This window comes from Hemitrygon akajei, chromosome 10 (genome assembly GCF_048418815.1).
Source record: "Hemitrygon akajei chromosome 10, sHemAka1.3, whole genome shotgun sequence".
NCBI lineage: Eukaryota > Metazoa > Chordata > Chondrichthyes > Myliobatiformes > Dasyatidae > Hemitrygon > Hemitrygon akajei.
Window position 1 is genome coordinate 718756 of NC_133133.1, and position 26682 is coordinate 745437.

At 44.8% G+C, this 26682-nt stretch overlaps 1 protein-coding gene across 1 annotated transcript in view; it reads right to left on the minus strand.

Moving 5' to 3' along the window:
• Window positions 1-15290: 15290 nt before the first annotated feature.
• Window positions 15291-26682, minus strand: part of ccdc160 (coiled-coil domain containing 160) — a 34238-nt gene continuing 22846 nt past the window's right edge. The window contains 4 exon segments of the mRNA XM_073057739.1: window positions 15291-18260; window positions 18262-18339; window positions 18341-18461; window positions 18464-18947. Coding sequence (XP_072913840.1) covers window positions 18032-18260; window positions 18262-18339; window positions 18341-18461; window positions 18464-18947 — 912 coding nt within the window. The 3' untranslated portion in view covers window positions 15291-18031.

Consider the following 26682-nt stretch of genomic DNA (forward strand, 5'->3'; position numbering starts at 1 on the left):
AGCACATGGCACTGGTAGTAATCCAGAGATTATTACCTTTGTGGTCCTACTTTTTAGTTTATCTCCTAACTCCCTAAATTCACCTTGTAGGACCTCATCCTGTTTTTTACCTATATCTTTGGTACCTATGTGCACCACGACCACTGGCTGTTCACCCTCCCATTCCAGAATGTCCTGCAGCCGCTCAGAGACATCCTTGACCCTTGCACCAGGGAGGCAACATACCATCCTGGAGTCTCGTTTGCAGCCACAGAAACGCCTATCTATTCCCTTTACAATTGAATCCCCTATCACTATAGCTCTCCCACTCCATTTCCTTCCCTCCTGTGCCGCAGAGCCACCCATGGTGCAATGAACTCGGCTGCTGCTGCCTTCCCCTGATGAGACATCTCCCCCAACAGTATCCAAAACAGTATATTTGTTTAGGAGGGAGATGACCCCAGGGGACTCCTGCACTACCTGCCTACCGCTATGCTGTCTAGTGGCCACCCCTTCCCTTTCTGCCTGTGTAGCCTTTACCTGTGGTGTGGCCAACTCACTGAACGTGCTATTCACCACTTTCTCAGCATCGCGGATGCTCCAGTATGAATCCAATCGCAGCTCCAGACACTCAATGCGGTCTGCCAGAAGCTGCAGTTGGACACACTTCCTGCACACATAGTCTTTAGGGACACTGGAAGTATCCCTGATTTCCCACATGCCGCAGGATGAACAAACCACGGGGCCGATCTCAGCTGCCATGATCTACCCAATACTTGCCTCAACTTTTGAAACTTTCTCCTTTTGAAACTTTTGAAAGCTGTTCGGATGAACCGTGACACAGGTCCTTGCAACTTTCTCCACACCCTCTTTGCAAATCCACAGTCCACAAAAAGATAAGCTGCCATCTTGTCCCCACTACAATCCTGTCGAGCAGTGTACAGTGGGAGTAATGATCCAGGCATGCTGGAAAGGCAGCTCTCAGTGCCAGCCAAGCAAGATCTTGATGCCTTTTGAGAGGCCTGGAAATGAGGCATTCTGCCAGCTAGTCTGGACAGTCTGCTTGGGAAACCACCCTACTGTATCCAATGAGTTCATTCCTGCAGTGTTCATAGGATGTTCAGTGTTGACCATTTCCTCATGGACTTGTGATTAAAGGTGTTGGTTATGAAACACCCTGGTTTCTTTGGCTACATAAGTCCAAGGAAGACAATCTCCGGCCCTGCCAAACTTTAGAGATTAAGGCACACTGGATCTCACCCCAAACTCCAGTTTGTGTAGATGCTGTGTCATTTGCTACCCTGTTACAAATTAATGCCTTGAAATAACAGACAGTACACTGCATATGATTAAAGGAATTATATTTATAAATCTTAAATGAAGGGTCAGTAAAGAATAACAAAAAGGGCCCATTCTAATTAAACAATCAAATGTACACAATTTGGAGCTCACCTTGAACTTCTCTGTCACTCACTCGCTGGGCCCTCGGTCAACATGAAAGCACACACCACCTTCTGAACATTGCTCGCAATCCATCTCAAATAAATGGGTCTCCCACTGGATCGTATACTACGACTGATTCTCCCCAGTATCTTCCCTCCATCTCCCACTGAACAAAAGTCGAAGACCAACCTTATTGTCCCTCACCAAGAAAAACCTCCTGCTAATTAGATGGCACACATTCCACATCATCCCTGATCTTCAACAATAACCCAAACAGGCTGATAGCAGAAAAAACAGCTCTTACAGAGCTGCTAAATGAAATACCTACAGCATAACAGTAAAGGTGTGAACCAGGGCATTGCAGTTAGGAAGAACTTTAACACAAGATGACAGGTAGTGCTGTAACATCCAACTAACAAGGCTGTTGCATGGCAATAGGGCCAGACCTACCCTTCACAATATTGGGGACAGATAGAACCTGGACATGTAGTGGTACTTGATGCCCACATGCTTAGGTTCACACACAGCCTGATGCGGCCACATATGAAAGTGGTCATTAGGGTGAGAGCAACATTGGGTACATGTTTACCCCATTGTCCAGGACTTCACTCTCGTGACCCATCTGACTCATTCCATCTTGAATCTCCAAATTAACTTGAAGACAGCTCAAGTGATTCCCTAGCTGGAGGAGTGGGTTTCAGCCACTGCTGTGCCAAGTACAGCAGCCCTGAGAGTACTGTACCTGATGACCACATTCTTCCCAGTTATTGAGAACAATTTCTTCTTACATTCTCAATCTGCTCCAGCCAATTCTTGTCACCTCAGTCCTTTTGAACTAGATCCCCAGTGCCTTCAGGTAATCAGACCTGATAGTGAAGGGGATACTAGATCAGGCAGGCAAGTTGCTGAAGTGCATGGCTTCATTCTTCACGCTGTTAACCCTGGCCTCTGATGCTGACTTAAACTGGTGGCAGATGCTTGTAAATCTGTGAACCAACCTCAGATCTGAGCTGAAGACAGTGACATTGTCTATGTTCAGGGAGGTTTTTAACTTGCATTCCCCACTGCCTGGCAGCATCAACCCTCTTATGCTCTCATTCTTCCCGATAGCTTCAGCAAAGGGTTCTATACTGCACGTAAACAAGATGGGGAAGACTGGGCAACCCTGGCTGACGCCATCTGCTCTACAGATGCTTGTGTACGGCAGTTGGATCCAGTTCCTGATTCCCTCCCCAAAATCCATTTTGGAGAGTGCATCTATCACATGTGTGTGATATCCTGTCAAAGGATTTCTCCTGGGCTAAGCTGACCAGGTAGGTGTCCAACCCCTAGTCCTACTCTAGGCGAAGGTATCTCAGTGCAGCACAAGCCTGTCAAACTTCTTCCTGCAAGGTACAGTAACCGGTTTGGTCTGGGTGGATTGCCTATCCCAGAAGAGACATAACCCTGTTGGCAATGGCCTTGGACAGGATCTTACAGCTTACATTCAACAGCAAAATGGGTTTCCAATTCCTGATAACATCCCTTTCTTCATTTTGATTGTAAATATGGGTAATGATGCCATTCGTCATGGAATCTGACAAGTTGCCACTAGAAGCATAGCACTGTACACTTCCAGCGAGTCTGGGCCCATCCACTCTCACAGAACCAAGTACAACTGAGCTGGCAAACTGTTGCTTCCGGAATTTTTACTTGTGTTGAGGGTAGGGATGAAGCCAGTCAGCTCCTGTAGGGTCAGAAGGTGGTCCAGATTCTCCCACTTGCTGTTGTCTAACACCTCCTTAATAGATCATAGGAGGTTCTGGAAGGCCGTGCTATCTGTGGCCATTCTGTCATGCAAATTGGCATAGAAGGGTCTGCAGAACCTCAATGTCCGACTGTGAGGATGCTACTGAGATGTAATCTTCCATAAAGTTGTGGATTACAGAGCTCCCCCTATGAACTTTTGGAAGAAAACTTTAGTTTTATGGAGTTGTGTTATCCGAGTCTGCTGGAGCTTGTATGTATTGGGCCCTGTGTTATCCCAGTCTCCAGGGGCTGGTATGTATTGGGCTCTGTGCTGCCCCGGTTCACAGGAGCTGGGAGTGGCTGCCAGGAATTCTTCTTCATCGATGTTAGCCTGTTGGGTCACTTTACTTTCTCATCTCTAGTTTAGCGTTTCCTCTCCTGGCGTCAGTTTCCCACGCTTGCTTCATCATCCAATAAAAAGTTGTTGCTGGTGTCTGTCTGTTGTCCTGCCCATTTCCTCCCATTTGTGTTACTCTCAGCAGCCTGTTGCCTGTTGAATCGTGTCTTCTGGATCTCCCTCCTTTTCACCACCCATCATTGTCTCTTTGCCCTTCCCACCTCTGCTGACTCTTCCTTGTCTTGTGCAGAGGCCTAGGGTTTTCAGCTGGGGTCTGGGAGCTCCAGGTAGCTGGCCTCTCTGACATCTCACTCTCTGCTTTCAAACGAGAGAAAATCTGCAGATGCTGGAAATCTGAGCAACACACACAAAATGCTGGAGGAACTCAACAGGCCAGGCAGCATTTATGGGAAAAAAGTACAGTCAACGTTTCAGGTCAAAACCCTTCAGCAGGACTGGACATAAAATACTGAGGAGTAGATTTGAAAGGTGATAGGTGAAACCTGGAGGGGGAGGGATGAAGCAGTGCTGGGAAGTTGATTGGTGAAAGAGACAGATACCCATGGAAGAAAGTAAAAGGTAGAAGGAGCACCAGAGGGAGGCAATGGGCGGGCAAGGAGAGAGGGAAAAGGGGATGGGAAGTGGAGAAGGGGGGGTGGGGTTGGGAGGGCATTACAAGAAGTTTGAGATATCGATGTTCATGCTATCAAGTTGGAGGCTATCCAAATGGAATATAAGGTGTTGTTCCTCCAACCTAATTGTGGCCTCATCACAACAGTGGAGGAGACCATCAATGGACATATGGGAATGGGAAGTGGAATTAAAATGGGTGGCCATTGGGAGATCCCACTTATTATGGCGGACAGAGTGTAGATGCTCAATGTAGCGGTCTCAGAATCTCTGTCCGGTCTCACCAATGTACAGGAGCACCAAACACAGTAAATGACCCCAACAGACTCACAGGTGAAGCGTTGCCTCACTTGGAAGGACTGTTTAGGGCCCTGGTTGGTAGTGAGGGAGGTGGTGTAGGGGCAGGCGTAGCACCTCTTCTACTTGCAAGGATAAGTGCCGGGAGGGAGGGAGGAATGGACAAAGGAGTCACGTAGGGAGCAACCCCTACAGAAAGCAGAAAATGGGGGATGGGGGGGAAGGAAAGATGTGCTTGGTGGTGGGATCCTGTTGGAGGTGGCGGAAGTTTCTAAGAATTATGTGCTGAATGTTGAGACTGGTGGGATGGTAGCTAAGGACAAGAGGAACCCTAACCCTGGTAGGGTGGTGGGAGGATGGAGTAAGAGCAGACTTGCTTGAAATGGAAGAGATGTGGAGGAAGGGAAGCCCCTTTCTTTGAAAAATGAGGACATCTCCTTCATTCTAGAATGAAAAGCCTCATCCTGAGAGCACATGTGGCAGAGATGGAGGAATTGAGAAAAGGGAATGGCATTTTTACAAGTAGTAGGGTGGGATGAGGTGTAGTCTAGGTAGCTGTTAGAGTCCTTGGGTTTGTAATAGAGATTGGTGGATAAGCTGTCTCCGGAGATAGAGACAGTGACATCGTGAAAGGGGAGGAGGTGTCGGAAATGGACCAGGTGAATTTAAGGGCAGGGTGGAAGTTGGAGGCAAAGTGGGTGAAGTCGACGAGTGCAGGAAACACCACTAATTCTATGCCAGCCTGTTTGTCAGCTATGTGGAACAAGCTTGCACTGGTGACCGTCCCGCACTTTTCCTATGCTATATCAACGACTGCAATTCCTGTACCTGTGCTGAAACACATTTACTGTGTTCACTGCTCCTGGTGTGACCTCTTGTACATCGTTGAAACCCAACCTAGATTGGGAGACCACTTCACCAAGCATCTACACTCCGTCCACCAGAACAAATGCGAACTCCCAGTGGCCACCCATTTTAATAGTACTTCCCATTTCCATTCCGATATGCCCATCCATGGTCTCCTCCACTGTCATGATGAGGCCATACTTAGGTTGGGGGAACTGAACTAAAGAGACTGGGGAAGAGGAGGTTAGCTCACAATTAGAGAGAGCTTGTAGACAGTGCGAGAGGGAGGATAGGCAGGTGGTAGAGAAGGGACGCACTCAGAGCGAGGGCTTGAGAGTGTCTATTTTAATGTGAGGAGTGTTGTGAACAAAGCGGATGAGCTTAGAGCGTGGATCAGTAGTTGGAGATATGATGTGGTGCTCATTACAGAGATTTGGATGGCTCAGGGACAGGATTGGTTACTTCAAGTGCTGGGTTTTAGATGTTTCAGAAAGGACAGGGAGGGAGGCAAAAGAGGTGGGGACGTGGCACTGTTGATCAGAGATAGTATCATGGCTGCAGAAAAGGTGGAAGCCATGGAGTCTCTGTGGGTGAACATTAGGAACAGGAAGGGGTCAATAACCTTATAGATGCTGCCTAGCCTGCTGTGTTCTACCAGCATTTTGTGTGTGTTGTTGTTTGAATTTCCAGCATCTGCAGATTTCCTCGTGTTTGCTCTTAAAATAACCTTACTGGGTGTTTTTTATAGGCCGCCTAATAGTAACAGGGATATTGATGAGCAGATAGGGAAACAGATCCTGGAAAGGTGTAATAATAACAGAGCTGTCGTGATGGACAATTTTAATTTCCCAAATATAGATTAGCATCTCCCTAGAGCGAGGGGTTTAGATGGGGTGGAGTTTGTTAGGTGTGTTCAGGAAGATTTCTTGACACAGTATTATAAGCCTACAAGAGGAGAGGCTGTACAGTACTTGATCTGGTATCGGTAAATGAACCTGGTCAGGTGTCAGATCTCTCTGTGGGAGAGCATTTTGGAGATGGTGATCGTAATTCTATTTCCTTTACAATAGCATTGGAGAGAGATAGGAACAGACAAGTTAGAAAAGTGTTTAATTGGAGTAAGGGGAATTATGAAGCTATCAGGCAGGAAATTGGAGGCTTAAATTGGAAACAGATGTTCTCAGGGAAAAGTACGGAAGAAATGTGGCAAATATTCAGGGGATACTTGTGTAGAGCTCTGTATAGGTATGTTCCAATGAGACAGGGAAGTTATGGTAGGGTACAGGAACCATGGTGTACAAAGGCTGTAATAAGTCTAGTCAAGAAGAAAAGAAAAGCTTAAAAAAGGTTCAGAGAGCTAGGTAATGTTAGAGATCTAGAAGATTATAAGGCTACTAGGAAGGAGCTTAAGAAGGAAATTAGGAGAGCCAGAAGGGGCCATGAGAAGGCCTTGGCGGGCAGAATTAAGGAAAGCCCCAAAGCATTCTAGAAGTATGTGAAGAGCAAGAGGATAAGACGTGAAAGAATAGAACCTATCAAATGTGACAATGGGAAAGTGTGTATGCAACCGGAGAAAATAGCAGAGGTACTTAATGAATACTTTACTTCAGTATTCACTATGGAAAAGGATCTTAGTGATTGTAGTGATGACTTGCAGCAGACTGAAAAGCTTGAGCATGTAGATATTAAGAAAGAGGATGTGCTGGAGCTTTTGGAAAGCATCAAGATGGATAAAAACACAAAAATACAACTGCAGATGCTGTGGATCAAAGAATACGTACACGACGCTGGAAGAACTCAGCAGGTCAGGCAGCATCTGTGAGAAAAGAGTAGCCAACGTTTCAGTCCGAGACCCTTCATCAGGAATGGGGGGGGGGGGAAGAGAGGGCCAAAGCCCAGTAATAGAGATAGGGGAGGGGGAAGGGCTAGAGGCGCCAGGTGGAGAACCAATCAGAGGAAGGATAAAGGGGGGAGGGGATAAGCATGAAAGAACTGTAGAGATAAGAGAGCAGAAAGTTGAAAGGGGAGAGGGGCAGAGAGGGACCTGGGATAGGGGAAGGGGGAGGGGAGGGAATTACCGGAAATTGGAGAATTCAATGATCATACCACCAGGCTGGAGGCTACCCAGACGGTAGATGAGGTGTTGCTCCGCCAACCTGAGTTTGACCTCATCATGGCAGTAGAGGAGGCCATGTATGGACATATCTAGATGGGAATGAGAGGCAGAGTTGAAGTGGGTGGCAACCGGGAGGTCCTGTCTATTGTGACGGACGTAGCAGAGGTACTCGACGAAGCGGTCCCCCAATCTGGGTCAGGTCTCACCGATGTAGAGGAGGCCGCACCGGGAGCACCGGATGCAATAGACAACTCCAGCAGACTCGCAGGTGAAGTGTTGCCTCACCTGGAAGGACTGTCTGGGGCCCGGAATGGTGGTAAGGGGGGAGGTGTGGGAACAGGTGTAGCATTTGCGCTTACAAGTGCCGGGTGGGAGTTCTGTGGGGAGGGACGTGTGGACCAGGTAGTCGCGGAGGGAACGATCCCTGCGAAAAGCTGAGGGGGTAGGGAGGGAAAGATGTGCTGGGTGGTGGGGTCCTTTTGAAGGTGGCAGAAGTTGCAGAGGATAATGTGTTGGATCCGGAGGCTGGTGGGGTGGTAGGTGAGGACAAGGGGAACCCTGTCCCTGTTGTGGTGACGGGAGGATGGGTTAAGGGCTGAAGTGCAGGAGGTGGAGGAGATGCGGGTGAGGGCATCTTTGATGACACCAGAAGGGAAACCACGATCCTGAAAGAAAGAGGACATTTGAGAAGTCCTGGAATGGAAAGCCTCATCCTGGGAGCAGATGCGGCGGAGACGGAGGAACTGGGAATAGGGAATGGCATTTTTGCATTGGGCAGGGTGGGAAGAGGTATAGTCAAGATAGTTATGGGAGTCAGTGGGTTTGTAGAAGATGTCAGTGGATAGTCTGTCTCCGGAGATGGAGACCAAGAGATCAAGAAAGAGGAGAGAAGTGTCCGAGATGGACCAAGTGAATTTAAGGGCTGGGTGAAAGTTAGAAGCAAAGTTGATGAAATTGACGAGCTCAGCATGGGTGCAGGAAGCAGCACCAATGTAGTCGTCGATGTAGCGGAGGAAAAGTTGGGGAGTGGTGCCAGTATAGATTTGGAGCATAAACTGTTCCACATAACCCACAAAGAGGCAGGCATAGCTGGGGCCCATGCAAGTGCCCATGGCTACACCCTTGATCTGGAGAAAGTGGGAAGAACCAAAGGATATCAAGATGGATAAGTTGCCAGGATCGGACGAAAAGTACCCCATGCTACTGTGGGAGGCGAGGGAGGAGATTGCTGAGCCTCTGGTGATGATCTTTGAATCATCAGTGAGGACAGGAGAGGTTCTGGAGGATTGGAGGGTTGCGGATGTTGTTCCTTTATTCAAGAAAGGCAGTAGAGATAGCCCAGGAAATTATAGACCAGTGAGTCTTACCTCAGTGGTTGGTAAGTTGATGGAGAAGATCCTGAGAGGCAGGATTTATGAACATTTGGAGAGGTATAATATGATTAGGAGTAGTTAGCATGGCTTTGTAAAGGGCAGGTATGCCTTACGAGCTTGATTGAATTTTTTGAGGATGTGACTAAACACATTGAGGAAGGAAGAGCGGTAGATGTAGTGTATATGGATTTCAGCAAAGCATTTGATAAGGTACCCCATGCAAGGCTTATTGAGAAAGTAAGGAGGCATGGGATCCAAGGGGACATTGCTTTGTGGATCCAGAACTGGCTTGCCCACAGAAGGCAAAGAGTGGTTGTAGACGGGTCATATTCTGCATGGCGGTCGGTCACCAGTGGAGTGCCTCAGGGATCTGTTCTGGGACCCTTACTCTTCGTGATTTTTATAGATGACCTGGATGAGGAAGTGGAGGGATGGGTTAGTAAGTTTGCTGATGACACAAAGGTTGGAGGTGTTGTGGATAGTGTGGGAGGCTGTCAGAGGTTACAGTGGGACATGGATAGGATGCAAAACTGGGCTGAGAAGTGGCAGATGGAGTTCAACCCAGTTAAGTGTGAAGTAGTTCATTTTGGTAGGTCAAATATGATGGCAGAATATAGTATTAATGTTAAAACTCTTGGCAGTGTGCAGGATCAGAAGGATCTTGGGGTCCGAGTCCATAGGACGCTCAAAGCAGCTGTGCAGGTTGACTCTGTGGTTAAGAAGGCATACGGTGTATTGGCCTTCATCAATCATGGAATTGAATTTAGGAGCCAAGAGGTAATGTTGCAGCTATATAGGACCCTGGTCAGACCCCACTTGGAGTACTGTGCTCAGTTCTGGTTGCCTCACTACAGGAAGGATGTGGAAGCCATAGAAAGGGTGTAGAGGGGATTTACAAGGATGTTGCCTGGATTGGGGAGCATGCCTTATGAGGATAGGTTGACTGAACTCTGCCTTTTCTCCTTGGAGCGAAGGAGTATGAGAGGTGACCTGATAAAGGTGTATAAGATGATGAGAGGCATTGATCGTGTGGATAGTCAGAGGCTTTCCCCAGGACTGAAATGGTTGCCACAAGAGGACACAGGTTTAAGGTGCTGGGGAGTAGGTACAGAGGAGATGTCAGGTGTAAGTTTTTTACTCAGAGAGTGGTGAGTGCCTGGAATGGGCTGCCGGTAATGGTGGTGGAGTCAGATACGATAGAGTCTTTTAAGAGGCTTTTAGATAGGTACATGGAGCTTAGTAAAATAGAGGGCTATAGCTAAGCCTAGTAATTTCTAAGGTAGGGACATGTTCGGCACAACTTTGTGGGCTTAAGAACCTGTATTGTGCGGTAGGTTTTCTATGTTTCTAACAACATCTTATATTCCATTTGGGTAGCCTCCAACCTGATAGCATAAACATCGATTTCTCAAAGTTCTGGTAATGCCCACTAACCTCCCCCCCCCCTTCTCCATTTCCCACCCTCTTTTCCCTCCCTCACCTCGTCTCCTTTCCCGCCCATCACCTCCCTCTGGTGCTCCTTCCCCCTTTTTCTTTCTTCCATGGCCTTCTGTCTCTTTCACCATCAACTTCGCAGCTCTTTACTTCATCCCTCCCCCTCCAGGTTTCACTTATCACTTGGTGGTTTTCTCACCCTCCCCACACATTTTAAATCTACTCTTTAGCTTTTTTAATTCAGTCCTGCCGAAGGGTTTTGGCCCGAAATGTCGACTGTACTCTTTTCCATAGATGCTGCCTGGCTTGCTGAGTTCTTCCAGCATTTTGTGTGTGTTGTTCACTCTCTGCTTTGGTCTTCGTAGTGGCCTCTGCACTTGTAGTGGGGGTGTCAGCATTTCTCTGGGCATTATCAGTGCCAACACCCCCTCACATTGCCTGTACATAGGTGCTAGTATGTTTTGAATAGGCCTGAAGACGTGTGTGTCCTGCCTCTCCACACAGGATGCACCATTTGCTTTCCCTGTAGTTCTTGGTCTGATGTTCTTTGTCCATGCAGTTCTTGCAGATCAATACACTGAATTGGGTTGCAACATCTCCAGACTTGTTGCAGTTATGACACAGCCTGGGTTGTCCAGCATACACCAAGTAACCACGGTTCCCTCCAATTGCAAAGACTGAGTGAGTGTGGATAATTGTGCCATTCAATTCTCCCCTCAGTTTGACCTTCACCTGGTGCTTACTTGTACAAATCTCAAACACCCACATAGTTTCCTGCTCCTTCAATGTACTGAGGCAGGAAGGTGACCTGTAATGGATAAACGGCAACCAGACATAAGTTTTAATGTTGCCAAGGTGTTTGAAAGCCAGGTGGAGAACCAGTGAGATTGTCCACTGTAGACCTGTTGTTGCGGTAGGCAAATTTCAGTAGATACAGTTCCTTGCTCAGGCAGGAGTTAATTCCAGCCATGACCAATCGCTTAAAACACTTCATCTCAGGAGATCTGAGTACTATTGAGTGTCAACGTGAAGCAGCTTACCCTGCTCTTCTTGGGCACTAGTATGATTGATGCCATTTTGAAATAGGTGGGAAGTAAAAGAGGGTGGAGCTTAGTCATGATGATGCTAAACCCCAACTCCTTTGCTTGCATCTTTGGAAACAGCTCTACTTCCATCTTTAATATCTGTATTTTCCTTTTTCAGGGTACTTTTGAAGACCCTGACCTGGAGTTACACGCTGACTTTGGTTCTCTGTGGGAACGGGACCCACACTTGGGGTTTCATGACTGGCCGTTATTTGACATGCCAAGGACGCAGCCTAAGAACTTAGCTCACCTTCGGAGGTCCAAGATCTTGTGGCTCTGGAGACGGGTGGATCGAAGGTCGGTGTCCTGTCAGGAGATCAATGTGTCGTGGGAGCTGTAAGATCTCTGGCTGTGTGCCCAGAGACATGAGATCTTTGGGCACAGAGCTCGGAAAAAGCGACACAATGGACTTTTAACATCATAAACCAGTGAGTTGTTTGATGGGTCTCCCCTCTCACTGTGAAACGAAGACATCTCTTTCTCCTTTATTAGGGAGAGAGAGAGAGCCTGTGGGACTGGGGGACTGCAAGTCTATGTCTTTGTTGTTGCTTTGCTACATGCTTGAGTGCTTAGTGGTGGGTGCTGAAGTTTTTTTTTGCTGATGGGGAGGGGGATCATTGCTGCTGCTTATGCATGGGAGGGAGGGGAGTGGGGGGACTTTGGGGTTTTGGCATTTAACTGTCATTCATTCTTTGGGGGCACTCCTCTGTTTTCGTGGACAGTTGCGAAGAAAAAGCATTTCAGGATGTATATTGTATACATTTCTCCGACATTAAGTGTATCTTAATCTCAGTGAGGTCAGCTTAGAAGATCATCGGGGTCTCTCTTCCCACCATCACGGACATTTACACTACATACTGCATCCACAAAGGAAACAGCATTATGAAGGACCCCATGTACCCCTCACACAATCTCTTCTCCCTCCTGCCGTCTGGGAAAAGGCACCGAAGCATTCGGACTCTCACATCCAGACTATGTAACAGTTTCTTCCCCCAAGCTATCAGACTCCTCAATACCCGAAGCCTGGACTGACACCTTGCCCTATTGTCCTGTTTATTATTTATTGTAATGCCTGCACTGTTTTTGTGCACTTTATGCAGTCCTGTGTAGGTCTGTAGTTTAGTGTAGTTTTCTCTTTTTTTTTACGTAGTTCAGTCTAGTTTTTGTACTGTGTCATGTAACACCATGGTCCTGAAAAACATTGTCTCATTTTTACTATATACTATACCAGCAGTTATGGTCAAAATTACAATAAAAGTGACTTGACGACTTTGAAACCTTTGAAACCACCAACTGCAGCAGGGAGAGGTTGAATATGTCCTTGATCATTCCAGCTACTTGGGCAGGGCAGGCTTTCAGTATCCTGCTCAGTACCAGGGTTCCAATGTTTTAGAAAAGAGGGAAGTTTGAAGGGGTGGGTGGGGGAATGTGGTTGCATTATTAATCATGGACAATATCACAGTCACCCTCATCCAATGAGTCGATACGGTTTGAACTCAAAATTAGGAAAGGTACAATCAGTCAAGGCACTTAAGGAAAGCAGGAAATAATTTAATCAAGAAATTAAAAGAGCTAAAAGAGGCCCTGAAATGTCCTTAGCAAGAAGAATTAGAATTAGAATCAGGTTTATTGTCAATGATATAAATCGTGAAATGCATTTTTTTATGACAGCAATACAGTGCAGGCATAAGAAATTACTGTAAGTTACCTAATAGATAAACCTAAATAGATAGATAGAGCAAAAAAAGAATAGCGAAGAAGTGTTCATGGACCATTCAGAAGTTTGATGGTACAGGAAAAGAACTGTTCCTAAAACATTGAGTATGGGTTTTCAGGCCTCTTGAGAATGAGGAGCGACCTGAAGTTTGGAATTTCAGTGCCAGGTCAGATTGAAAAGGTTAAGGTGTCAGGACCATAGCAAGGGACATCCTGGTTCAGTTCACTGCTCCACAAGGTCTACTCGTCTCTACACTGAATTGAAGATGTGCCCTGCAACTAACAGGCTACTAGATCAGCTGTGATGACAGCCTTTGTGGCCGTGGACTCACTTTCTTGAACTGCTTCTTCTTGTTATTTGCACAATTTGGTTTTTTTTTCTGTACATTGGGTGTTTGAGTCTTTTTTTAATGGTTCTATTGGGTTTCTTTGTTGTGCAGCTGCCTTTAAGGAGACGACTCTCAAGGTTGTATAAAGTACACATACTTTGATAATAAATGTACTTTGACCTTTTGAACTTTGGAGACCAGTAACCAGTGGCACCACAGGCATCAGTGCTGTGTCTGTTGTTGTTTGCCATCTCTTTCAACGATCTGGTTGATAATGTGGTAAACTGGATCAGCAAGTTCGCAGATAACACCAAGATTATGGGTGTAATGGACAGCGAGGAAGGCTATCGAAGCTTACAGCAGGATCTGGACCAGCTGGAAAAAATGGCAAATAGAATTTGATGCAGATGTATAAGTTGTTGCACTTCGGAGGAGAGCTGTAGGGCACTAAGGATTGAGGTAGAACAAAGGGATCTGGGAATATTGATCCATAATTCCTTGAAAATGGCATCACAGGTAGATATGGTCATAGAGTCTTCCTAAAGTATTGAAAGCATGAGTTGGAATGTTATGTAGAAGATGTATAAGATGCTGATGAGAGCTAATTTGGAGTGTTGTGTGCAGGTTTGTTTACATACCTACAGGAAAGATATCAATATGATTGAAATTGCACAGAGAAAATTTACAAGGATGTTGCTGGGACTTGAGGACCTGTGTTATGGGGAAAGGTTGAACAGGTTAGGACTCCATTCTGTAGAGTGTAGGAGAAAGAAGGGTGATTTGATAGAGGTATACAAAATTATGAAGGGTATAGATAGGGTAAATGCAAGCAGTCTTTTTCCACTGAGGTTGGTGATGCACCATCAATAACTCTTGAAGACGTGAGGCGAGAGATTGGCTCTTATTAGCTGGAAGAGAGAGCACTATCAGCAGCAAGAGACCATCACACAACATCTTGGAGACTGAGGGAGGAGCAGTGCCTCCAATCGCCTTTATACAGTGTTACGTAACCAGGTAACTTACCAGCAAAGATAGCGGGATCAGCTGAGTCGGATGCTACTATTTTCAAACGTTTTATTCAAAAAGGGGCACAAACGTATGGTTAATACAAAACATTCAGATCATATACATCGTCAAAACTCAATCTAAAACACCGGTGTAATAATAATCAATCAGAAATAAGCTCTATAGTTGTCTAGGGGTTAATACTGAGTCCAATTGAAATATAAAGAGTCACTCAGAAGTTTGCAGGCTTTTCCCTTTTGGGAACCGCTGGGGTTTCATGTTGTGGAGAGAGAGAGATGGTTGAGAAAGGATAAACACTTGCCCGTTGTCTTTACAGAGCAAATCCTTCAAAATGCCTTCCCGCTCCCACGGGAATCGGTATCGTGCTTCCTTGGTGTCTCCTGGGTGCGTCTGAGGGTTGTCCCCCCCTCAGACCCTCCTTTATACTTCTTCACGGGATCGCAGGTGTCAATCAGGTTGCAGGTGATGCGATCTCTCTCTCAACCAGCCCACTTTGCCCGAGGGCTTTTCACGTGGTTTTCATGAGACAATAGTCAATATCGCCTTTATTCTGCTTCTCGGGAGAACATGGTCTTCCGCACATCTCTCTCTCTCTCTCTCTCTCTCTCTCTCCCATTTCCTGTGTCTATTCAGCACGTCTCTCCCCCTCTTGGGTCAGTTGACCCCCCCTTGACTAGGGCTCTTGCGATTCTCACAAAGGAGGGGGCCGAGGTCATAACAACAGGGGTCTGTGGGAGGAGCCACAGGAGCAGTCAGCGGGGGGGGGGGGGGGGGGGGCGTGTCCAGACAGGTATATGTAGTTCACAGTTGGGTGGGACTACAACGTGAGGTCCTGTCAAGGGTGAAAGACTATAACATATAGAAGCAGAATTGGGCTATTTGACCCATCGAGTCTGCTCCATCATGTCATCATGGCTGATCCATTTGTTCTTTCAGCCCCAATCTCCGGCTTTCCCCCCATTTCCCTTCATGCCCTGAAAAATCAAGAACCTTTCAACCTCTGCTTTAAATATACATACAGACTTGGCCTCCACAGCTGCCTGTAGCAATGAATTCCTCAGATTCGCTACTCTCTAGCTTAAAAAAAATCCTCATCTTCATTCTAAAAGGATGTCCCTCTATTCTGAGGCTGTGTCCTCTGGTCTGAGACTCTCCCACCATAGGAAACATCCTCTCCACATCCAGTCTATCCATGCCTTTCACCATTCGACAGGTTTCAATGAGGTCACCCCTCATTCTTCTGAATTCTAGTGAATACAGGTCCAGAGCCATCAAATGGTCTTCATACGACAACCCATTTAATCCTGGAATCATTTTCATGAAACTCCTTTGAACTCTCGCCTTTTTAAGATAAGGGGCCAAAACGCCTCACAATCTCCAAGTGAGGCTTCACTAATGGTTTATAAAGTCTCAATATTACATCCTTCCTGTTATATTCTAGTCCTCTTGAAATGAATACTCACATTGCATTTGTATTCCTCAACACACACGAAAACTTTTTCAAATTTAACCTTAAGGGAATCCTGCATTAGGACTCCCACATCCCCTTGTGCGTCAGATTTTTGTATTTTTTCTCATTTAGAAAATAGTCAAGCCTTTTAATTTCTTATACTAAAGTGCATGACCGTACACTTCCCAAAACTGTATTTCATCATCTACTTCTTTGCCCATTCTCCAAAGTCCTTTAACCTCTCTAATTCCTCAGAACTACCTGCTCCTCCACCTATCTTCGTATCATCTGCAAACTTGGCAACAAAGCTATCAATTCCATCATCCAAATAATTGACATATAATGTAAAAAGAATCAGTCCCAATACAGACCCATATGGAACACCACTAGTCACCAGCAACCAGACAGAATAGGCTCCCTTTATTCCCACTCTTTGCCTCCTGGCAATCAGCCACTGCTTTATACATGTTAGAATCTTTCCTGCAGTACCATGGGCTTGTAGCTTGTTAAAGATCCTTGTATGTGGCACCTTGTTGAAGGCTTTCTAAAGATCCAAGTACATAACATCAACCGAATCTCCTCTGTCTGTCCTGCTTGTTATTTCTTCAAAGGATTCCATGGATTTGTCAGGCAAGATTTTCCCTTGTGGAAACCAAGCTGACTACGGCCTATTTTATCATGTGCCTGCAAGTACCACAAAACCACATCCTTAACAATTGACTCCAACATCTTCCCAACCGCTGAAGTCAGACTAACTGGCCTATTAATTCCTTTCTTCTGCCTTGCTCCCTACCGAAGAGTGGAGTGAAATTTGTAATTTTCCAGTCTTCCGGAATCATTCCAGAATCTAGTGATTCTTGAAAGATCATTAATGCCTCCACAATCTCTTCAGCCATCTCTTTCAGAACCCTGGAGTGTACACCATCTGTTCCAGGTGACTTAACTACCTTTAGACCTTTCAATTTCCCAAGATCCTTTTCCCTAGTAATGGTGACTTCACACACTTCATGACCCGTGACACTGCAAAATTTCCAGAATACTGCTAATGTCTTTCACAGTGAAAAGTGATACAAAATACTTATTCATTTGTCTGCCATTTCCTTGACCCTTATTACTACCTCTCGAGCATTGTTTTCCAGTGATCTGATTCCACTCTTGTCTCTCTTTTACACTTTAACTATCTGAAGAAACTTTTGGTATCCTCTTTAATATTATTGCTAGCTTACTTTCATATTCTATCTTTACCTTCTTAATGACTTTTTAAGTTGCCTTCTGTTGGCATTTAAAAGCTTCCTAATCTTCTCACTTCCCACTAATTTTTGTTCTATTATATGCCCTGACTTTGGTTTTTATGTTGGCTTTGATCTTCCCTTGTTAGCCATGGGTGTGTCATCTTGCCTTTAGAATACTTCTTTCTCTTTGGGATGAATATATCCTGTGCCTTTTTCAAAGAAAGGTGACATGTTCAAAGGGAACGGAGAATTCTTCACTCGGATGGTAGTGAGAGTGTGGAATGAGCTGCCAGCAGAAGTGGTTGGGACTGTTACAGTAGTAATTTTGATAGGTACACAGAGACGGACAAAACATAAGAAACATAGAAACATAGAAAATAGGTGCAGGAGTAGGCCATTCGGCCCTTCGAGCCTGCACCGCCATTCAGTATGATCATGGCTGATCATCCAACTCAGAACCCTGTACCTGCTTTCTCTCCATACCCCCGATCCCTTTAGCCACAAGAGCCATATCTAACTTCCTTTTAAATATAGCCAATGAACCGGCCTCAACTGTTTCCTGTGGCAGAGAATTCCACAGATTCACCACTCTATGTGTGAAGAAGTTTTTCCTCATCTCGGTCCTAAAAGGCTTCCCCTAAAAGGAAACTGGGACAATCCTGGTGTAAACCATAAACGAGATTCTGTGGATGCTGGAAGAACTCAGCAGGTCGGACAGCATCTATGGAAATGAATAAGCAGTCAACATTCATCAGGACTGGACCATGGTTGACAGCATGTATTGAGCCTGTACCTGTGCTATATTGCTCTTCATGTGAAAACAATATTAAATGCATAAAATCAAGTTCTGTGATTTCCATCAACCAACAAGTTCATAGTCACATGATTCGATTGAACTCAGCTGATATTTGTTCCAACGTGTGAAAAGTAATTTTTATTTATTTAGAAATTCAACACTGATAGTTTGAGTTTGAAGAAATTAAACAAGCAAAATGTTTATAGAACAACTCCAGATCTTTCTTGTTTCGAGCATTTTGACACTTTTCAGCTTGTAGTTCAACTTTCACCGCATCCATTTCCAGCTGTAGTTTATTCAGCTCAGTAGCAGAATGTAATTTTACCTTCTGCACCAAGACAGCCTTTTCCAACTGATGTCACAAGGTCTGTTGCTCCAGAGACCAGAAGCCTTTGCTTACCCATTTGGAATTCCTGAGCTTCTAGCCTGGCATGATGGACTTCTGATCTCAGCTTACTTACATTCATTATGGAGATCTTCTCTGAGAATTTGAATTTGTAAATCTTTTACATAAATTTCTTGTACATTGTGAATGTGCATTAGAGCCCTGCCCTGTAGTTCCTGTTGGGCTTTGCACAGTTCAGTCCTCTCTTTTCCAGACTTTCTTCTAGTTGCTTGCAAATTGCTTTCAGCTGTAGCATTTGTGAATGGGTAAGACCCAGCCGTGCCTTTATCATGCACTGTTCCGTATTTTTACATGTATCTATTGGTTGTTCAGCACTTGGGACGCACCCGTCTTCCATTCTATGAGAGAGAGTTTTACATAAACTGGCCGATTCATGCAGCTGAAGGTGACTTTGAACAATCTGATCTTTGATAGGACTCACCTTATGTACAATCAGCCCTTCAGTGTATTTTTTTCGTTTTGCTTTCTTTTGCTGTTGAAAATTCTTAGTTTCCTGCAGGTATAAAGGTATATATTCAATTCTTTTAACTCTGCTGGCGGCAAAGCATTCAGAGAACTGCAGGACCTCTGAGCTGCAGGTATTTCCCACAAGTAAGTCCTCTAGACTAAAGCGAGGAGGAAATAAATCCTGAACATAGTGTTGTTTTTCCATTTCTTGGAATTTCTGTAAAACAAAAAAAATGCCAGTGTTACTTTCAGATGTGATGAAACAATCTTAAACACTGACAGTCGGCACCAAACTGATGAACAGACTGAAACTCCAGCCCATTCACATAGTGTCGGTAAGCTGGGTGTCCATCACCCCACACACTGCAGTAGTGAACGGTGGCTCATTCATCCTCATGTACCTGGAGTCAGTTTCATCCTTCACCTTCTACTAATACTTCTGAGAGGCTATTAATAAATATGTAACCACTAATTACTCATTGTGGCAAAGACAACTTGCCCCTTCGAGACCTGAAAGGGTGAGTGGTGGTCTGGTAGAACCATAGAACATTACAGCACAGAAACAGGCCTTTTGGCCCTTCTTGGCTGTGCCGAACCATTTTTCTGCCTAGTCCCACTGACCTGCACTTGGACCATATCCCTCCATACACTTCTCATCCATGTACCTGTCCAAGTTTTTTTTTAAATGTTAAAAATGAGCCTGCATTTACCATTTCATCTGGCAGCTCATTCCACACTCCCACCACTCTCTGTGTGAAGAAGCCCCCCCCCCCATGTTCCCTTTAAACTTTTCCCCCTTCACCGTTAACCCATGTCCTCTGGTTTTTTTCTCCCCTAGCCTCAGTGGAAAAAGCTTGCTTGCATTCACTCTATCTATACCCATCGTAATTTTATATACCTCTATCAAATCTCCCCTCATTCTTCTACACTCCAGGGAATAAAATCCTAACCTATTCAACCTTTCTCTGTAACTCAGTTTCTCAAGTCCTGGCGACATCCTTGTAAACCTCTCTGCACTCTTTCAACCTTATTAATATCCTTCCTGTAATTTGGTGACCAAAACTGCACACAATACTCCAAATTTGGCCTCGCCAATGCCTTATACAACCTCACCATAACATTCCAACTCTTATACTCAATACTTTGATTTATAAAGGCCAATGTATCAAAAGATCTCTTTACTACCCTATCTACCTGTGATGCCACTTTTAGGGAATTTTGTATCTGTATTCCTAGATCCCTCTTCTACTGCACTCCTCAGTGCCCTACCATTTACCTTGTATGTTCTACCTTGGTTTTTCCTTCCAAAGTGCAATACCTCACACTTGTCTGTATTAAACTCCATCTGCCATTTTTCAGCCCATTTTTTCAGCAGGTCCAGATCCCTCTGCAAGCTTTGAAAACCTTCCTCACTGTCCACTACACCTCCAATCTTTGTATCATCAGCAAATTTGCTGGTCCAATTTACCACATTATCATCCAGATCATTGATATAGATGACAAATAACAATGGACCCAGCACTGATCCCTGTGGCACACCTCTAGTCACAGGCCTTCACTCAGAGAAGCAATCCTTCACTACCACTCTCTGGCTTCTCCTATTGAGTCAATGTCTAATCCAATTTACTACCTCACCATGTATACCTAGCGACTGAATCTTCTTCCTAACTAACCTTGTCAAAGTCCTTACTGAAGTCCATGTAGCCAACATCCACTGCCTTCCCTTCATTCACTTTCCTGGTAACATCCTTGAAAAACTCTAACAGATTTGTTAAACATGATCTACCACACACAAAGCCATGTTGACTCTCCTTAATAAGTCCCTGTCTATCCAAATACTTGTAGATCCTATCTCTTAGTACTCCTTCCAATAATTTACCTCCTACTGACATCAAACTTACCAGCCTATAATTTCCCGGATTACTTTTAGAGCCCTTTTTAAACAGCAGAACAACACGAGCTATCCTCCAATCCTCTGGCAGCTCACCTGTAGATACCGACATTTTAAATATATCTGCCAGAGCCCCTGCAATTTCAACCCTGTCAGGTCCTGGGGATTTATCTACTCTGATTTGCCTTGTCACATACCCTGTGGGTATCTTGTGACGTCTTATGACCATGATGTAATTGAGTATCTTGTGAGCATGTTGTAATTGTCTTATGATGGTGGGGTAATGTAATTTTCCCACCGGGGTGAGGTCATGTGATGGCATGTTCCAACAGGTATACAAGGGAAAACCCCTGTTGTGACACAGGTTAGTTCGTTAGTTAGTTCGATAGTCAGATCGTTAGTTACCGGTAGTTTTGCTGCATATTCATCTCATGACACAGTTTCATTTTAAAGTGGAGTTTTTACTTTCTATTGTAAGGTGCAAACCATTGTGCCGGCAGTTTCGCCAATTGCTGCCAGTTTTTGTTTGTACACATTGTTTTACCTCTACGGTCTAGTATTGGAGAGTGACGACCTTATCAAAGTATGGGAACCCGAAGGACTGAGTAAAGTTGGTGTCGTTCGTCGGTTTTGTAAAGTAGTGGTCACCATCCCGTCGATCGCGATCAACTAGTTGATCTTTGAGACTTTCCCAGTTGATCCCGAAAAAAAAAGAAAAATAAATACACAAATACTGTTGAGAGATTGTTTCCAGGTTGCGGGGTTTTAGTTCCGTTCTTTCTGTCCAGTGTGCATGCATATAGCTCTCCCGCACTACACAGTGTAATTCACTGGTCCCCAACCACCTGGCCGCGAGGAAACACTATGAGTCAGCTGCACCTTTCCTCATTCCCTGTCAGCCCACTGTTGAACTTGAACCCACGCGAAGTCATCAGGCGACTAAACGCAGTGACATCCTCGCGCCAGGGATTACTGGTTACCCTCGGGCGGCCGGCGGGAAGTGTCGTCGCTACTAGCCTAGAGTGCTGCCTCTGAACCTGTTTAGCACACCGAATATTTGTGGGGAACCCAGTGCTAAAATACTCGCAGACGACCTAATTCGGACTCAGCGTTTCGTAAGTAGTAGAGCAGCTACCACGCTGTGATCTACTGAAACAAACATTTGTCGGCCGATAGATCCTACAAGGGGGGCAGGCAGGCACTCTGTCGCACTCCCTGCTCGGTCGGCCGTGCTCTCTGGACTGTGACCGCCACGGCCCCGGTATGGGGACCTCTGGTCCTGACCTTGTCCTCTCACCCCACCCTCAACCAGCCGCACCTGGCCAAGGCATCTGGCGGCCGGCGGGCAGGTGGGAGGCTGACTTCAGGCCTGGAGGCTGTCTAATGAGGTAATGTCTCAAAACTGCTTCAGTACCCTGAGTCCAAGCACCCAGCACTTAAAGACGAACCCGCTGAGTTTTCTCAGCAGAATAAATGTGAGAAAGCGGGACAGAAGCTGAGAGCCGCGAAAACTAGAATAGACTGGACATAAGGAACCTGCTTGGAGTATCGCTGTATTCCGGTCATGTTTAACACCCACACCCCCTTTGGCCGGTCCACAAGAATATTATCAATATTAAACCGGTCCGCGGTGCAAAAAAAAAGGGTGGTACCCCCGGTGTTTATATATTATTTCTACTTCCAGGTTGCGGTCTTTTCTGCCCTGGGGTGTGCATGCGTGTAACTAATTGATGTGGGGTCGATCTTGCCTTTTACTATGGCTGAGGTAGGGGATCTTGGGCTTAAAAAGGTTGGTGATCACTATTGTTAAGGATTGACCTTATTGAATGTTCATTCAGGAATAGTGGCCTGCATCTGAGATAACCCCTGTAAGATCAGGAAGGTTTGTGCAGTTTTCACCCTCCAGCAAAAAGGTCAGTTCCTTTAAGCCGTTTTATTTCCTTCGTCGTGAATCCTTTGGACAGGCATCACTCGGCTGTAGGATTGGCAGATCATCGTTACTTTGAAGAAATCAGTTTTCAGCGAAGTCTCTCCTTACTATCAGTATAAATCACTTGGACTTTCGAATTTACCACTTTAAGAACTATTCCAGAGTTTGGCTGTTTGTTAAATTGCCGTATAGCAGTTAACTTCCGGTTAGGTTAGTCATTGATTTACTTCTCACTTTTGTTGGGCAGAGTTTAATAAATGTTTATGTTTGTTTATAAAACCTGACTCAATTCTATATTCATTGTTGCCACCACATAACAGCATGAAGATGGCAAACACCTCCTCTTCTTCAATCTGTATAGGTTCCATGACCTCACTACCTATTTGCCTTATTTCCATTGACTCCATGCCAATTTCCTTAGTAAATACAGAAGCAAAAAACCCATTTAAGATCTCCCCCATTTCTTTTGGTTCCATACATAGCTGACCACTCTGATCTTCAAGAGGACCAATTTTATCCCTTACTGTTCTTTTGCACTTAATATACCTGTAGAAGCTCTTTGGATTATCCTTCACCTTGACTGCCAAAGCAACCTTGTCTTCTTTTAGCCCTCCTGATTTCTTAAGTTTTTTTTGCACTTTTTATACTCCTCAAGCACCTCATTTGCTCCCTGTTTCCTACACATGTCATACATCTCTCTTCTTCTTTATCAGAGTTCTAATATCCCTTGAGAACCAAGGTTCCTTATTCTTATTCATTTTGCCTTAATCCTGACAGGAACATACAAACTCGGCACTCTCAAAATTTCTCCTTTGAAGGCCACTTACCAATCACATCCTTGCCAGAGAACAACCTGTCCCGATCCACGCTTTTTAGATCCTGTCTCATTTCTTCAAATTCGGCCTTTTTCCAGCTTAGAACCTCAACCTGAGGACCAAATCTATCTTTATCCATTATCAATTTGAAACTAATGGTGTTATGATCACTGGAACCAAAGTGTTCCCCTACACACACTTCCATCACCTGTCCTAACTCGTTTCCTAATAGAAGATCTAATATTGCATCCTTTCTAGCCTGAACCTCTATATATTGATTTAGAAAACTTTCCTGAACACATTTTACAAACTCTAACCGGTCTAGACCTTTAACAGTATGGGTGTCCCAATCAATATGTGGAAAATTAAAATCCCCTACTATCACAACTTCATGTTTCCTGCAGTTGTCTGCTATCTCTCTGCAGATTTGCTCCTCTAATTCTCACTGACTACTGGGTGGTCTATAATACAACTCCATTAATGTGGTCATACCTTTCCTGTTTCTCAGCTCCACCCATATGGCCTCGGTAGACAAGCCCTCTAATCTGTCCTGCCTGAGCACCGCTGTAACATTTTCCCTGACTAGCAATGCCACCCCCTCACCCTTTATTCTTCTGCCTCTATCACGTCTGAAACATCGGAACCCTGGAAAATTAAGCTGCCAGTCCTGCCCCTCCTGTAGTCAGGTTTCACTAATAGCTATAATGTCGTAATTCCATGTGTCAATCCACGCCCTCAGCTCATCAGCCTTCCCCACAATACTCCTTGCATTGAAATAGACACACCTCAGAGGATCATTACCGCCACACACAACCCTTCTATTTGTGACTTTGCATGTACTTCTAACATCATTTATTTTCACTCCTGCTCCACTATCTGCTCTGGCACTCTGGTTCCCATTTCCCTGCAAATCTAGTTTAAACCCTCCCCAACAGCACTAACAAACCTCCCTGCAAGGCTATTGGTCCCCTTGTAGTTCAGGTGCAACCCATCTCTCCTGTACAGGTCCCACCTGCCCCAGAAGAGGTCCCAATGATCCTGAAATCTGAAACCCTGCCCCCTACACCAGTTCCTCAGCCACGTGTTCATCTCCAGAGCATCCTATTCTTGCCCTCACTGGCACATGGCACAGGTAGCAATCCTGAGATTACCACCCTCGAGGTCCTGCTTTTTAACTTCCTACCAATCTCTCTACACTCACTCTTTAGGACCTCCTCACTCTTTCTTCCTACGTCACTGGTACTGATGTGTACCATGACATCTGGCTGATCACCCTCTCACTTCAGAATGGTCTTCCATTCAGAAAAATCCTGGCTGATGTTCACTCTCGGTAAGTTTTCCTACAGTGCCTCCATATCCTTTGGCATCCAGAAATGTAATAATCTCTGAAGTTATACGTTTTACCACACAAAAGGCAGTGTATTTTTTTAATTGTAAATTATATCTTGCTCCAATTCCATTTATAAGTTTGCAGATGATACCACCATGGTGGGCTGCATCACAAAGAATGGTGAGTCAGAGTACAGGAAGGAGATAGAGAGCCTAGTGACATGGTGTCATGACAACAACCTTTCATTCAGTGTCTGCAAAACAGGAGAGCCGGTCATTGACTTCAGGAAGGGAGGGGGCAGTGTACATGCTCCTGTCAATAAAATTCAAAATAAATTTATAAAGTTGAAACTACATATATGTCACCATATACCTGAGATTCATTTTCCTGGCAGCATACTCAATAAATTCATAATAGAATAATAACCTAAAAGAATCAGTGAAAGACTGTCACCAACTTGGGCATTCAACCAGTGGGGCACCAACAGTGTTGAGGTGAAGAGGGTTGAGACCTTCAGGATTCTAGAGTGGCAACAATGTAGATGCTATGATGAAGAAAGCTCACGAGCACCTATACTTCTTCAGGAGACTAAAGAAATTTGGCAAGTTCCCTTTGACCATCACTAGTTTATATTAATGCACCATAGAAAGCAATCTATTAGAGTCAGGTTTAATATCATTGGTATCTGTTGTGAAATTCATTGTTTTGTGGCAGTAATACATAAAAACTGTAAATTACAGTAGGAAGTATATATATTTTTAAAAGTTAAAATTAAGTTTAGTGCAAAAAGAGAAAACCAAAGTAGTGAGGTATTGTTCATGGATTCAATGTCTATTCAGAAATCTGATGGCAGAGGGGAAGAAGCTGTTCCTAAATCATTGAGTGTGTGCCTTCAGGCTCCTGTACCTCCTCCCTGTTGGTAGCAATGAGAAGGGGGCATGTCCTGGGTGACGGGGGAGGGTTCTTAAAGATGGATGCCGTGTTTTTGAGGTATCGGGACCTGTCTCCTTGCGAGCTTTCACCCTCTTGAAAGACATTCTGACATCGCTCACCAAAACAGAGATTACAGGGTCACCGGGTGCTGCAGGGATCCTCATAACTGTAGTATGCATAAAAGGCGTTAATGCTCAACTGGAGTGAAGCATCACTGCTATTCATGATGATAGGTTTTGCTTTACAGGAATTAATGGCCTGCAAACCCTGCCAGAGTTAATGTGCATCCAATTCCACTTCTAACCTTGATTGGAATTGTTCTTCTGCTCTTGAGATAACCCTCTGTATTCATGCAGACTTGAAGATGAATCCCTGAATACAGACTGAATGCATAACAGCTTAGTATGACAACTGCTCTGGCTGTGAGAGATTCATGGACACAGTTCAATGCATCACAGAAACAAGCCTTCCGTTCACAGATGCTGTCTACACTTCTTGCTTTCTCAGTAAACCCTCCAATGTAATCAAAGGCCCCATCCACACCAGACATTCTTTGATACTGAAAGCACGTACCATCAAGTTCAAGAACAGCTACTACTCCATTGTTAATAAGACTATTGTACAGACTCTAGTACAATAAAATAGACTCTTAACCTCACAATCTAACTTGTATAATCTTTCACCTTATTGTCTACTTGTATTGTACTTTTTCTGTAACTGTGACACTTTATTCTGCACTTTTTTATTGTTTTCCCCTGTTCTACCTCAATGTATTGTATAATGAATTGACCTGTATGAACAGTATGCAAGACAATCTTTTCATTGTGCTTCAGTATGTGCCAATAATAAACCAATTTACAAACTGTAATTTAGTGTCCATATGCTCAAACTATTGCAGTTGTAACAAGCAAATAGGCAGGTAAATATTTGGCCTTTGGAGTCAGAGAGTTGTACAGCATGGTAACTGGACATTTGGCCCCACTCTTCCCTGCTGACCAAGTGTGTAGCTGAGTTAGTTCCATTTGCTTGCATTTAGCCCATAACCCTTTATTA